Consider the following 15,244-nt stretch of genomic DNA (forward strand, 5'->3'; position numbering starts at 1 on the left):
TACTTCACTGAGTTCTTGTAATAGTTCAATAACAATTAGGTATTTCATGTGAAATACACAGCAAGGTGACTAGCACTAGAAGAACACACTCGGGAATATTATTTTCCTTCTCTTTTCTTTGATGTGACATACACTTCAGCCAAAGTGAAATTGTATGGCTTCTGTGCTTTTTCCAACTTCCCTCACCACAGAATTTGCTCATATAGTTCTCTTTGCTTTGCAGGGTACTGTACCTGTTTTCACCATTGAGAACTTCCTACCTAAAGGTTTCAAATCAAAACATCTTCATAAGATATTTTCTCACCTTGCCTCTATTAAAAACTAATGTAATTTTTCTGAAATGCCAACACAATGCTTTATCTGTACCTCTCTTGTGGCCATTATTTCTTCTTTCCTTCCATTGTAATTATATAAATACACAGGATGACAAGCTATAGATTGTTTTAAATCATGAGTTTTAGAGTATGAGAGGTATGGCTTTATTCCATTCTGTTACTAACTTATTGCATGTCTTTGAAAGGAGTTTTCAACCTCCTGCCTCAGTTACCTCTTCTTTAAAATAGTAAACATTTGTGAGATTTATGTGAGTATATCTTGATACAGCAGATCTAAATAACAGTGATTATGATGGCGATGAGCTTTGTGAAAGCAAGTTCTGTTTTATGCAACTTGGAAACATCTGCAGAAGCGAATAATAATAGGATGCTGTCCTGCTGCCCTGCGCCCAGATGTGTTTTCTCTGACACTTGGTAACATCATGGCCTTTGAGATGTTTTCTTTTGCCAGTGTGTAGAGAGTTGTTACATATTTCCTGTAGCTGTTTGAAAAAAATAATTATCACAGTGTCATCATGCTCTACACCCTTACTCCTCCCCCGTGTTTTATGTTTTTGACACATTAACATATTTTTGTATATCCCTTAACTACTGGCTACAGCCAGAGCCCAGCATGGGCCAGGGTTTCTCCTGGGACGTGCTGAGACCTTTATCTTGGTGGGAATTCTGGAACCAGAGGGGCTAGAGCTGGAGTCTAGTGTATGTTGGAACCCCTCCTGGGGCATGCTATGGCTGCTGCCTTGGCAGAGGGCTTGAAGCTGGAGCTGGGTGTGAGCTGGTGGGTATTCTGGGTCAGCCTTGGCAGGCAGGCTCATGTTCCAGACACTTCTGTGCTGTCATTCAAGCAAGTCAGTTCATACATACATGAGTGCTAAGTCCTCAGTCGTGTCCAGCACTGTGGAACCCCATGGACTGTAGCCTGCCAGGCTCCTCTGTCCATGGGATTCTCCAGGCAAGAATACTGGAGTGGGTTGCCATGCCCTCCTCCAGGGGATCCCGACCCAGGGATCCAACCCACGTCTCTTCTGTCTCCTCAATTGGCAGGCAGGATCTTTACCACTAGCGCCACCTGGGAAGCCCAAGTAAGTTCATACATGCACCCTTTAAGAAAGGAGTCTTGTTTTTTATAGCTTTCTGATTTTCCTGGTCATAGGCTCCACGTGTTTTCAAAACCAGTTAAGTGGTTCATTTTCCAGGTGCCAATCTCCAGCTCTGGGGTACTCAAACTGGGGTTCAAATTCCTCACTTTTTAGGGAGGTCTTCTAGGTTTTGAAATACTCTTCCTTTCTTGGGTTGCCCACTGAAGGTTGGGTTCTTTTTTTCCCCTCCTACGATCTCAGTGTGATTTTCTCTGTATCCTTTCCTGTAGAAGAGCTGTTCTGCTCCTCTTCAGGACATTCTCAGGGAGAGTTGATCTATATATAGCTGTAGTTTGGGTGTGTCTGTGGGAGGAGGTGAGCTCAGGGTCTTCCTACTCTGCCATCTTGAGCCCGCCTCGTTGAAAATGCCTTTGAATACATCTCTGGGTTTTGTTCTTACAGATGCTATTGTTTAGAAATAATTCAGTCTGAGAAAGCAGAACCACATGGACACTTTGAGTCAAATTCCTCTTTTTCTACCCTCACTCATGCTTTCATCTTCTATGTTCTTCATGAAATTGTTTCTCCTCCTGCTCTCAAACTACAGATTACTATGTCTATATACATGTGTTTTATTTAGCCTGGATATTATCTTGTGGTCAGCACACTCCAATGATAACTGGAAAGGGGGATGGTAGAAAAACACTTAAACACAGTGCTTCCACTCTTCTTCATTGCCTAAATATATTTTTAATAAGGAAAAGAAAATGAATTTGGCTACTGTTCTCTGTAATAGAGTGCTTATGGTTGGTCGGTCAGTTGTGTCCAACTCTTTTTAACTCCATGGACTGAGAGCTGCACTCCTCTGTCCATGGGGATTCTCCAGGCAAGAATACTGTGAGTGGGTTGCCATGCCCTCCTCCAAGGTATCTTCCCAACCCAGGGATCGAACCCTGGTCTCCCGCATTGCAGGTGGATTCTTTACCATCTAGGTAACCAGGGAAGCACATGAATACTGAAGTGGGTAGCCTGTCCCTTCTCCAGGGGATCTTGACAACCCAGGAATCGAACTGGGGTCTCCTGCTTTGCAGGTGGATTCTTTACCAACTGAGCTCTACCAGGGAAGCCCAATAAAGTGGTGGTGGGTAACAAGATTATTTTTTCTCTTGTATTGGTAAATGATCTTATGTACACTGATTTATTTTTTAATGAATAGTGCAGTGAGTGGGGACTACTCTCTAGTTGCAGTGTGTTGGCTTCTCATTGCAGTGGACTTACATGCAGGCTTCAGTAGTTGCAGCTCCTGGGCTCTAGAGCAGAGGCTCAATAGTTGTGACACGTAGGCTTAGTTGCTCCTCAGCATGTGGGATCATCCTTTATCGGGGATCAAACCCATGAATCCTGCATTGGCAGGTGGATTCTTTACCACTGAGCCACCAGGGAAGCCCTGCACTGATTTATATTTAAGAATGTTCTTAGTATCTAAAGGAAGCAATTTGTCATTATGTGAATGGGTTTATTAAAACTGTACTGCCTCGGGCGAGTTAACAGTTTCTTTCTAAGTTCCTAAATGTCAACATCTCTAAAATAAGAAATGAGAAAATGTCTGCATGGGATGCTAAGGCTTCTTCTGGCCCTAGATTAATTGACCCTTCCTTTAATGCTTTGAGGGGTGACTAATAAGCAACATGTTTAAGCCACAAATTCAAAACATTTCTCTCTTTTACTAGTCTAAAAAGGAGAAAAAAATAATGAGCTGTCAGGGTAGAGTCCTTGCAGTCTCTGACACATGTTGAATTTCTCCTGAAACCTGATATTAGTTTTACTATGAGACTTGAAGATTTTTACTAAGGTTGGGGATTAGGAGACGAGAAGAGGTCAGTCATTCTTGTTGTTTTTGTGTTAAATGACAGAAAATCATTCCATAGGTAAGAAGCTATAGATACTTTTTATTATTTTTCACTGCAATGAGTAATTATTATTGACAAAAGGCTAGCAAGGGCACTGATTTGACAAGCACTCCTATTTCCAAAACCAGTAGAGCCTTAATCATTTTTTAAAAAAGGTTTATGTAATTTACATATGAGCAAAGGAACCAGATTTTACTATAAAAAATGTTACAAGCTTCCGAGTCAGATAAGTGTGGGTTTGCTCTGAGTTCTTGAGTACTAGGTACTGGAAGTTGGAACACTTTCAAAGATCATCTAGAATTCCTAATTATTATTCATGAACCTTTGCTAGAGCTACTCCAATAAATGACTGTTTTAACATATATTTGGGCATCTCTTGAGTTGTAGGGAGCCACAAACCAAAGCATCTCATTCCATTTTGGGTAACTTTTACAATTATGTTTGTCCAGATATTTATAGGTATACTTTAGGAGTTGGGTATCCTCTTTTTTACCTTGCTGACATCTATGAGGATTATTTAAGTTTGCTTTATAAGGGGATGTATTTTATTAATAGTAGTGAGTATTGTTGTCAGTATCAGAAGTAACCAGTGAGTATTAGTGTTCTAACACAGACACATATTTATGGGTTTGTTGTCATGTAATGATCAACAGCACCCTTGCAGAAGCCATTAAAAACTTGTAATTATATACAACACAAGCCATGGGCTGAATGAATCAAGGGTCCTCTTATTCCACCCACATCAGCTATTGTGGAAATTTTGGACATTTACTGGTACCTTTTTCTTCTTTATTAGTCTCTTTCAGTTTTTCAAGAAGATAATATATTTACTTTCCCTTCAATATAAAAGATTGGTTATTTTGCAAAATATGTGGTCTATACAACTCAGTTGTTTTCAGTCTGTAAGCAACTTTCTCATGACTACTGGTGAATCTTATTTATGACTTGATTTCAGTCATTTATTTCATGGATTTTTAATATAAAGGGAACAGTAATAATTCTGAGCATACATTTATACCAAATTTCCTGCTAGTCATTCCATATATTACTCCACAACAATGCAGTGAGGGAGTAATTTCTCATGCCTTTTATAGATCAGGTAAAAGAAGCCAAGTGGCTTTAAATAAGTTGACTCAGGGTGATATAGTCAGTAAGTAACACATCTGACATTAGAAGCAAAGACTGACCCCAGAGTCCATTCTTTCCACTATAGCCTCCTGCCCTCAGATTATACATGCAAGAATGAGGAGTTTAGAAACTAGTATCGTGATCCTTGAATATGTTGGAATTGTGATGGACTCCATAAATTCCCTTCTCTCCTCCCTACCTGGGTTTTAAACCAGTTGATAAATAGAGCACTAGAGACTGACAGATGGCTATCAAAAGGTCATCTGTATAATTGATGAAAGCTGGGAGAATGGAACTTTGATGTGTGGCCAAATGAGTTAGGCCACTTTGCTCTTCTTCTGGATTTTAGACCTTCCCATCAAGCAACTGACATAAGTATAGACCTCAGACAACTTCCGTAGTGTCTGACCCCCGTATTACATGGCAGAAGATAGGGGAGCAAACCAAAATAGATAAAAAATTTATTGAACTAAGCATTCCTTGCTCCTTTTCTTCCAAACTTGCAAATTGTATAAGCCAGATAAACTAGGAGCGTATTTTGTTGAAGTCCCTTCACATGGGACATCTGTATATGCAATTTTTTAATTCATATAGTATTAACAAATACAGGACACAATGAAAAGGGTTCATATAGTATTAACAAACACAGGAAACAATGAAAAGGAGCACTTAGCCCCTTCTTGTCATGAATTCAGAATATTTTTCTTTAAAAAGTTCACATTTATAATTGACAACAATAAAAATAAAGACTATTAGTATTTTATTACCAAGAGTGAGATAATAGGTTTATAAAACACTTGCATAATTTGACATGCAAAATTTGAAATTAGGAAGGAAAGTGAATTGAGAAACTAGTAATAGGATGGGAAACCAAAAGAATTATTAGGATTGGAAAAAAGCTGAAATGACAGCAGCATTTTTATTTTTTTTATTATTATTTTTTTCCATTTATTTTTATTAGTTGGAGGCTAATTACTTTACAATATTGTAGTGGTTTTTGTCATACATTGACATGAATCAGCCATGGATTTACATGTATTCCCCATCCCGATCCCCCCTCCCACCTCCCTCTCCACCCGATTCCTCTGGGTCTTCCCAGTGCACCAGGCCCGAGCACTTGTCTCATGCATCCAGCCTGGGCTGGTGATCTGTTTCACCCTAGATAATATACATGTTTCGATCCTGTCTCTCGAAACATCCCACCCTCGCCTTCTCCCACAGAGTCTAAAATTCTGTTCTGTACATCTGTGTCTCTTTTTCTGTTTTGCATATAGGGTTATCATTACCATCTTTCTAAATTCCATATATATGCGTTAGTATACTGTATTGGTCTTTATCTTTCTGGCTTGCTTCACTCTGTATAATGGGCTCTAGTTTCATCCATCTCATTAGAACTGATTCAAATGAATTCTTTTTAATGGCTGAGTAATATTTCATGGTGTATATGTACCACAGCTTCCTTATCCATTCGTCTGCTGATGGGCATCTAGGTTGCTTCCATGTCCTGACTATTATAAACAGTGACAGCAGCATTTTTAAAAGAGTGTAGGGTACTGGAAGCAGAGAGACATAATAAACAGCATAATTAAATTATAAATGTCCTTATCATTATAAAGATTATTGAGTGCTGTATTAGTCATGAGTAAACTCTGTAAGCATGTGTGCAATGATGTGCTTTGAATTCTTAAAGATGCATTTACAGAGGAGTATGGAAAAAGCATTTCCTGAAACAGATGTGTTTTTGTATCTGCAATGCCAAGCATGATTATTTCAGGACTTGTTGCCATATATTAATTATAAAAATTTGATATTTTACTCTGAGTGAAATGGGAATTCATTGAATGAAGGGTTTTAAGAAAAGAAGTTGTATTAGATGGATTTCACTTTAAACTCATCTGCCTCATGTCTGCTCACTCTGAATTCCAAACCTACCCCGATGCTCAGTCACTACAATAGTAAGAGACCAGTTAGAAGCCTTGCAGCTGTGGAGATCTGAGAAGTCATAGTTAGATTCTGGATATACTTTGAAAGTGGACTGAATGTGGGTAATGAGAAAACGGGGTCAAGATTTTGGTCTCCAAGATTTCCCCATCAACTGATATGGGAAAATGGTGAGTGAATTTGATCCGTTAGCAAATGTCAGAAGGTTCATTTGAGAATGTTGGTTGAGTTTGAACATGATTCTTTTAGACCAAGTGAAAATATAAAGAAGACAGATATGTAATATAAATGCCTAGAGTTAGGGAGAGATATCTGGCCTGGAAATATGCTGATCTAGTGGTATCAGATGTAGATAAGGTTTAAAACCATGAGGAATTATGAGGTCACCAAGCGAAGAGGATAAAGATAAAAAAGAGAAGAATCCAAAGACTGAGTCATGGAGGCTTTCCAAAGTAGACAGGTCAAGAGATGGGAGAACTGAAAAGGAGCGTCTAGTGAAGTTGTAGAAGATCCATGGAAGTGTTGTGCACTGGAGGCCAAGTGAGGAAAGTGTATTGAGGAGGAAGTTGCAAGCAATTGTGTCAAAAGTCCCTAATAGACCAAATAAGATGAAGACTAGGAATTGACTACTGATTTTGGCATTGACGAACCGTTGGTGACTCTGAAAGTCTTAGTGGAGGTATGGAACAGCAAGCAACAACAACAAAACCTATTGTGGAAGATTTAAGAAAAGTTAGAAACAATAACCACTAACCCTACTTTTGTGGAATTTTGAAATGAAAGGAAACAATTAAATATGGAAAAAACCGCCAGGAAAACAGGAGTCAAGAGGTTGCTTCCCCTCCCCCCAATCTTTAGGGGTTAAAAGAGTATGCTTGTATGGTGGTGATGGGAGTTATCAACTAGGGGTGAGGTGGGGTGTGGAGAGAGGCTGGCTTTGACTCAATAAGGAGAGAGCATGGGAAAGTTATTGGTCTGAAGTAGGTGACAGTAATGGAAACTATTGCATAAGAAAAGGAGATAGGCTTTGGTGGGAATGCAGTAATTTTGTCTTGAGTATCAGGCAGCAAGTCAGAATACATGGGTACAGATGCCAGGGGGTGGCTGGGAACTGTGAAAGTTTTCTTCTGTCTTCTCAGGGAAACAGGAAGCAAAACCATCAGCTGAGAGTGAGCACTGGGGAGGAGGTGTTGGAAGACAGAATTTAAAGTGAGGGAATAAAATATGAAATAGTCTTCCAGGAGAGTGAAAATATATTTTGACTGCTGGTCAGCATTAAGGACCCGTTTGAGGCTATTGTTATAAACTTTAGGGAGATCAGCCTACAGGTTGACACATTTTTAACTCCAGTTGTGTTTTAAACTGTCCAGTCTGTGCCTGGAGTTGGTGTGATGTGAACATGCACACATACACACACAAATCGTATTTAAAAATAAATTGTGTCTCCTCTATTCTAGTCAAAAGAATATTTTTAATAATACTCATGGTCCATATTCCAGCTCTATCTGAGATGGTATTTTTAAACATAGCAATACAAAGGCTTTCATACCATGTTTCTAAAACAGTTGCTAATATTTTTCTTTCTTTTGTCTTTTCCCCTCTAGGCATTGGATCTGATTTTAAAACAAAAAAATAAAATACAAAGAATACTATACCCCAGTCAACATAACTGATGTGTAAGAATTAAAATTTGTTTTAGAGATCAATTCCATTCCCCTTATTACGTATGGGGAAACTAAAGCCCAGCGAGAGGGACTGGCCCAGAGGGCTTAAGATTCCATACAACTCTACCCACAGAATTTCCTCATCAAACTTTACCTTATTCGTTTTAGCGCCATCTTATAGATCAGAATCTGCCTTTTGTAATGATACGGTCAGGGAATATTACAGGCTTGGATTTTGTTAGTTACATAGGAACAAGCTAGTAGGCACTTTCATTATCAATATTCTTCTGCAGAACAGGTGTGTAGAAAAAAGGTCTATGCTAATTCCCAGCAGATGCTCAACCTCTCTTCTCCTACATATGCAATAGCTCAGCTGAAGCAAAAGTAAACCATCCCTGCATAATATCCCTCATATTATTTTTAGGAAAATGGCATTACTGTTGCCTAGTTACCTCTTTAAGTTCTTAATTGTCTCTTCATAATGCAACTTTCATAAGCTATAGCAACCTCATGGAAAATCCAGAATCACAGGTGATTACTACTTTCATTAACTTTCTCATTTCCATTTGAAGTTGAAGTCTAGAAACCTGGATTCTTGTCCTATTTCTGCCATAGATTTGCAACGTTGGTTAAGTATCTAACTTTGGGTCACTAATTTTGTTAACATTAATTGAATAAAGTGAGCTTGATCAGTGGTTAAAATATTTTTAAAGTCCTGGTTGTGTGAGAAATGAAAATGATTTTTTTAAAAATTTGAATCAGAGATATGATGGCCTAGTTGACCACCCTCTGAAGACCTTCCAACCTTCCCAGGTTTCCTTCAGACAGCTGCACAGAACTCGGGTTCTCCAAGAATCATGATTTAAAACTGTTAGAGGACCTAATGTCTCTTGTGGTTCTCTCATTTTATAAACATACGATATTATGCTACGTGTGTTTGTGTGTGTGATGAAAAGTTTCAGGCAAGAGATGCACCTTTAGTTTGCTAAGACCCTTATATATACCCTAGACCAGCGGTCCCCAACCTTTTTGGCACCAGGGACTGGTTTCATGGAAGGCAGTTTATCCATGGTCCATGTGGAGGGGTATAGTTTGGGGATGATTTAAGCACATTACATTTATTGTGCAATTTATTTCTACTATTATTACATCAGCTCTACTTCAGATCATCAGGCCATTAGGGATCATTAGATCGTGGAGGTTGGAGACCCATGCCTTAGACCATAGACTGCTTTATTTTCCCCCTCATTGATGTAGTCTCAAAGGCAAAGAAGGTGGCTCTGAGTGAGATTGATGGAGACTTTTGGCTTCTCATCTCATTTTTAAGCTTCATAATATAGATAAACCTTTATCTGTTATAAGAATATTCATGGTTAAGAGTGGTAGAGAGTGATTAATGCCACTAATTGCAAGGAGGGGGAGAAACTGGTGATTCAACCCTGCTAAGCTCAGGTACTGGGCAGAGGCCGTGAAGGCACCTGCCAAGATCCAGCCAGTCTGCCAGTTATCATGTGGTATCTGTCTCACGTGATTCTTTATCTGTAAACTGGATCTTAACCTGATACTTGGAGAAGTGAGGATAAAGCCTCCTTCATACAGAAGAGGTTAAGGAGTAGAACTTTTGCCTCCCTATGTTTCATAAAGTTTTGTACTAATTTTCCACATAGCACGTATCTATATTTGTCTTTAAACCTCCCACAAATGTACTTTTTTAAAGAAAATCTTTTTTATTTCAATCTAATGTTTTACCTATAACATATTATGTACCCCATACCTACATCCATATCTATATTACAACTATATGAAAAGTTAAGTTGCAGGGGCTTTGATAAAAACCACATAATTATTTTTAAAGAGAGAAGGGATTTCAGTTTATCCAGTTTATCCCCTCATTTTACAGAGACAGAAATTAAGGAAAAATGAACTTCCTAAGGTTATCTGCTTAGTTGGTCATGACTTTCATGACTTTTATCCTGAATTGATTCATCAGTTCTTTGAAAATTGAAAAAAAATTCACACAAACACCTTTGTAATCATGAAAAACAGTCATAAGTTGTCTTTCAGCATTGATAGTGTTAATATATGACTCATTCTGGTTTAGACAGCATCACTCAATGAATAAGTGAATGGTTGCAAGCTTTTTAATTTAAAGTTCTTTACCAATTGTCCTTCCTTCTGCCATCTCTTTCAAGATTATATATAGCTCCTCCAATGATATTGCTGTCCAGATCTGTCAATTTATTTTAAGCAATTTTACCAGACTAGTATAGCCTTTTCCACTGAGTCAGACAGTAGGCCTCATTTGTGTCTCATAAATGCTGATAAAAGAGGGGTTTCAGAGCTAAAGCAAATTTGATAACTAATATTTAACAAGTAGTCTGGAGAGACTTTTACTTAGAAATCAAAATTTTAATAAAATATTTCAATTCACTATTGCATTTCTGAGGATGAACTAGTCTGATATAATTCTCTTCTTTCTAAATGCTTTGCTGAACTTCCTAGATTTGTTTTTCATGCAAGATTTGAAATATTTGGCCAGACGTACATACTAAAACAGAGCCTAGCGTTTTGAAATTGATGGGTGTATACACAGTGGACCACCTCCCCAGTGACTTTTAAAATATGGAGTTCTCCTAAGATAGAACTAAAAATACTGTGATTTTTTTTTTTTTTTCAAATACTCCACTTGAGGCCCTTCACTTTCTCATTGATTCCCTTTCTTTCTGCCAACCAGGTGTGAGTATTGGCTAGGAATCTGTCTTGGCCTTGTATATTTTTTCTTCCTGTTTTTTTTTTTTCCCTTCTCTTTTAAGAGCTTTTTCCTTATATAAGTTCAGCTCTCACTTTTATGTGTGTGGCATCTCAATCTGTGTCTCCTACTCCTACCCTCCTCTCAGTTTGTGAACACAGGTACTAAATTGTCTCACACTCAACCTGAAGATAATGTGTCTTCAACTGAACCAGACTCAGTTGCTTCAGATGTAGTTACTAATTTGGTGGAAAAGATGTTTCAGTTTTTTTGACTATCACATGATTGAATTGGACTACATGTTTCTCAGGTCCCTTATAATTATGTCATTTCCTGCATTTTGGGGGCTGGGGTTCTGTAAATATGCTTCTGCAACCCATATTCTTCTCCTTATCTCTCAGCAAGCCTTTGTCTTGCTTCCACACTTCTCTCATTATTTCTTGTGCTTGAAGTAACTTTATGATCTCCTTAGTCTATCCAAGTCATTTATATTTTTGAAGGTCAGCTTAAATCCTATTATTACCTGAAGATACTCAGTTCAAAATTATTATGACCATCCTAAGAAAAAAAAAAAAACACTTTTGTTTTTGTCTCCCTAAAATAATTTTTAATGTTTTATCACATTGATAAAACAACCAGGAAATAGAAATACTCTATAAAGACTTGTAAGTGCTGGGTAAGGAAGAATAATGAAGAAACCTAGGTTTAAGTCTGTTCTGTGACTTTCAATCTTCATGTCTCTTAAAAACCCCTTACAAAACATACACTGTGTCTTGATTTGCTCATTTATGAAATAAGTAGGGTTGGATTAGATAGACCCTAAGTCTGTGAGCGACTGAACTGAACTGAACTGAAGTCTCTTTCAGTTTATAATTGATAAACTGATATTTAAAGGCATTTAATACAGTATATGTAAGCTATACTTTACTATTGTAAATCAATCTCTATTAATATAAAATAGACTCTGTTTTATTACATATTTGTCTGCTGATCATTAAATTTCTCAACCTCAGACCCTTATAAAAGTACTCAAACTTCAGAATCAAAATAATAGATAAATTACAGGATAGTTATTCTATTTCAGTCACTGTATAAGACCAATTTTATTCACATGAGCCATTAAAATATGGGGCGCCCTGCTAAATAGGTAGGACTTCCCTATAACTCAAATGGTAAAGAATATGCCTGTAATATAGGAGACCAAGGTTTGATCCCTGGGTTGGGAAGTTCCTCTGGAGAAGGGAATGGTAATCCACTCCAGTATTTTTGCCTGGAGAATTCTATGGACAGAGAAGTCTGGCAGGCTAGACACAACTGAGCTACTAACACACACACACACACATACACACAAAATAGGTTCTGATACTAATTCCAATGTGAATGATGGGGGAGGTTTCCCATTCCAGCAAGCAATTCTTGGGACACCAGCTAGATATCCTACAAATCAACTGAATTTTGACACTGTCTATCCAGAAATATAATCAAATTTCATGGTTACAAACTCAGTCCTACAAGACTGCTTCCCCTCTCCCTTGCAGTTCACATGCTTGTCAAAAGCCAAAGTGGTCCAGGTTCGATGCATGAGACAGGGCGCTCAGGGTGCGCTGGGATGACCCTGAGGGATGGGGTGGGGAGGGAGGTGGGAGGGAGGTTCAGGATGGGGAACACAACCCATGGCTGATTCATGTCAATGTATGGCAAAAACCACTACAATATTGTAATTAGTCTCCTATTAAAATAAATTAATTAGTAAAAAAAAAAAAAGCCAAAGTTGTTACCTACACTTTTGACAAACTGGCTATAAATCAGGGTTTCCCATGAGCTTCTCCTTCCTAGGGTTTGGTCAGTTCTTTAGATAGGCTCACAGAAGTCGGGAAAACATTTTACTTACTAGATCACTGGTTTATTAGAAAAGATTATAGCTCAGGAATAGCCAGATAGAAGACATGCATAGAGCAAGGTATGTGGGAAGGGACGCAGAGCTTCCATGCCTTCTCCAGCTGTGCCACTCTCACCAAATTTCCATGTGTTCACCAAGCCAGAAGCTCTCAGAAACCTGTCCTTCTGGGTTTTCAGTGGAGGCTTCATTACACAGGTCTGGACCATTGGTGATTGAATTCCATCTCTAGCTACTTTTCTTCCCCAGATGTCAGGATACCAGGTCTGCAGTTTCAGCTTTATAATCACGTGGTTGACTGTCCATAGGTCCTTCCCATAAAGCACCTAATTAACATAATAAAGGACACCTTTAGGCTCCCCCCCCAACTTGGGAAACCCAAAGGGTTTTAGGAACTCTATGCCAAAAATGGGGATGAAGACCATCTATGTATTTCTTATTATAAATCACATCACACCTATATAATATATTATTTGAATAAGCTAGGAAGATTTTATTGGGAAAAAAAACTTGCTAAATACAAGGCACTGTGACAAATATTGATAGATTGGCATGGGGATATGGATAGAGAAACGAATTAAAAGGTTTGGTATCTACCTTCCAGGAGAAAATTGTCTAATGAGGGAGCACACAGATAAAGGGATTACTATAATTATAAGCATAAGAAGCTGTTAATTGCTACCACTTATTGAATACTTATATGAACTAGGACTTATGCCAGGAACTAACATATGAATGCTAATTAACATGAACAAACTATTTTTTTACAAGATTCCAAGGTTATTATTCTATTTTGCAGAAGAAAAAAAATGAGATCAGAAATCTTAATTTCTCCAAAGTTACATAGCTAGAGTGATGAGAATGTACTCTTCATTACATCTTATTAGGTATCTTTTGAGGCTTGGAAACATTTCTGTAGAAGTGCTTATTTAAAAGAAATAATTATTTCTAAATGGAGGTGTCAGAAAATTGCCTTTGAAAGTAGCTTTAGTATTGAGTCTTATAAGAAGAATAGACTTTCCTTTAACTTGGTGGGTAGCCAAGTCATTTTAAGCACAGAGAACAGATTGAGCAGAATCCCAGAGGCAAAGAAGTAGAGGTCGTGTTCAGGGAATTCTGGTGATTAGACATGGTAACAAGAAGAGTAGGGAGTTAGCAAAAGAAAAGATGAAGCTTTTGAGGTTGGGTGGACAGGGTATTAGAAGAATGTGTTACTTACCTGGGGCAAATTTAATTGGAAAATCTAGCCATTCTAAGTTTTTCAAAGATGACAGCTCAATCAGCTTGTATAACAGCAAATAGAAGCTACCTACCTGCTTAGTTTTTAATGCAATTTACTGAAAGTTGTATCTTCCTACACACTTTTTCATAACTAATTTGACCTATACCAAATAGTAGTTTTACAGCAACTGTAGTCAACATGAAAAGCTTTTTTTTTTCATGATAATTTTCTACTCTCTTTCTGGTCTATTGAGTTCCTAAGCAATTTTTTGTTCTTTGTTCCTCCTTGCAAAAGTTGTGCTCTTCTCATCGTGGGCTTGAAAAGTGTGTGGGTTGTCAAAAGGCAAATATAATGAAGGTAAGTTTTGAGGTTGGTTTCAGGTGCTCCCACCTGTTTTCTTCGGTATATGGAGGAGAAACTCCAAAGTCTTTGTGGATTGTGAAAATTTAACACGAATTTGTAGGATCACATTCATGTGATTAATTATCATGCATCTTATTGAGTTTTATCCAGTAAAGCCAATCTACTGATACCAGGGTTTGCTGAAGGAGAGTGCAGTATTTATTGCAGGTGCTTGGCAAGGACTATGGGCAGCTAAAGTTCAAAAGACTCCAACTCCCTGATGGATTTCAGTGAACGATTTTTAAAGGCGTAGTGACAGAGTCACAGGGTACATGGTCAGCTCATGCATAATTCTCTGATGGGTGGATGGTGAAGTAATTAACAAGAAGAAATTGTGAATCAATGAAAACTCATATGAATTAAAACAAGCTGTTGTATAACATTAATGGCAATAATAATGTTAGAAGGAATTGGTATTTGAGTTATTCTGTGTGCCATATACTGTGTATAAGTCCATTGTGTGGGATCGTTGATTGCTCCCAGCAACTCTGTGAGACCAAGAGTACTATCAATTACAGCTTAGGTAAATGAGGATTGCTGCTCTTGCTGCTGCTAAGTCGCTTTAGTCGTGTCCGACTCTGTGTGACCCCATAGACGGAAGCCAGCCAGGCTCCCCCATCCCTGGGATTCTCCAGGCAAGAACACTGGAGTGGGTTGCCATTTCCTTCTCCAATGCATGAAAGTAAAAAGTGAAAGTGAAGTCGCTCAGCCGTGTCTGACTCAGCGACCCCATGGACTGCAGCCTACCAGGCTCCACCGTTCATGGGATTTTCCAGGCAAGGGTACTGGAGTGGGGTGCCATTGCCTTCTCCGAAATGAGGATTAGACATGTGAAGTAACATTTTGTGGTTTAGCTCCTTTTGTCCTCACAGAGGCATAAACTTGGAAACAAAACCAGGTCTGTCTTTTGAAGAGAC

The 15,244-nt window shown here is 38.3% G+C and overlaps 1 protein-coding gene across 1 annotated transcript in view; it reads left to right on the top strand.

Annotated features, from left to right (window-relative positions):
* ANO3 (anoctamin 3) overlaps positions 1-15,244 on the top strand; it is a 435,784-nt gene that overhangs the window by 116,228 nt on the left and 304,312 nt on the right. The window contains 2 exon segments of the mRNA XM_061140060.1: positions 14,220-14,253; positions 14,256-14,282. Coding sequence (XP_060996043.1) covers positions 14,220-14,253; positions 14,256-14,282 — 61 coding nt within the window.

The sequence above is a fragment of the Dama dama genome, chromosome 1 (genome assembly GCF_033118175.1).
Source record: "Dama dama isolate Ldn47 chromosome 1, ASM3311817v1, whole genome shotgun sequence".
Classification (NCBI taxonomy): Eukaryota; Metazoa; Chordata; class Mammalia; order Artiodactyla; family Cervidae; genus Dama; species Dama dama.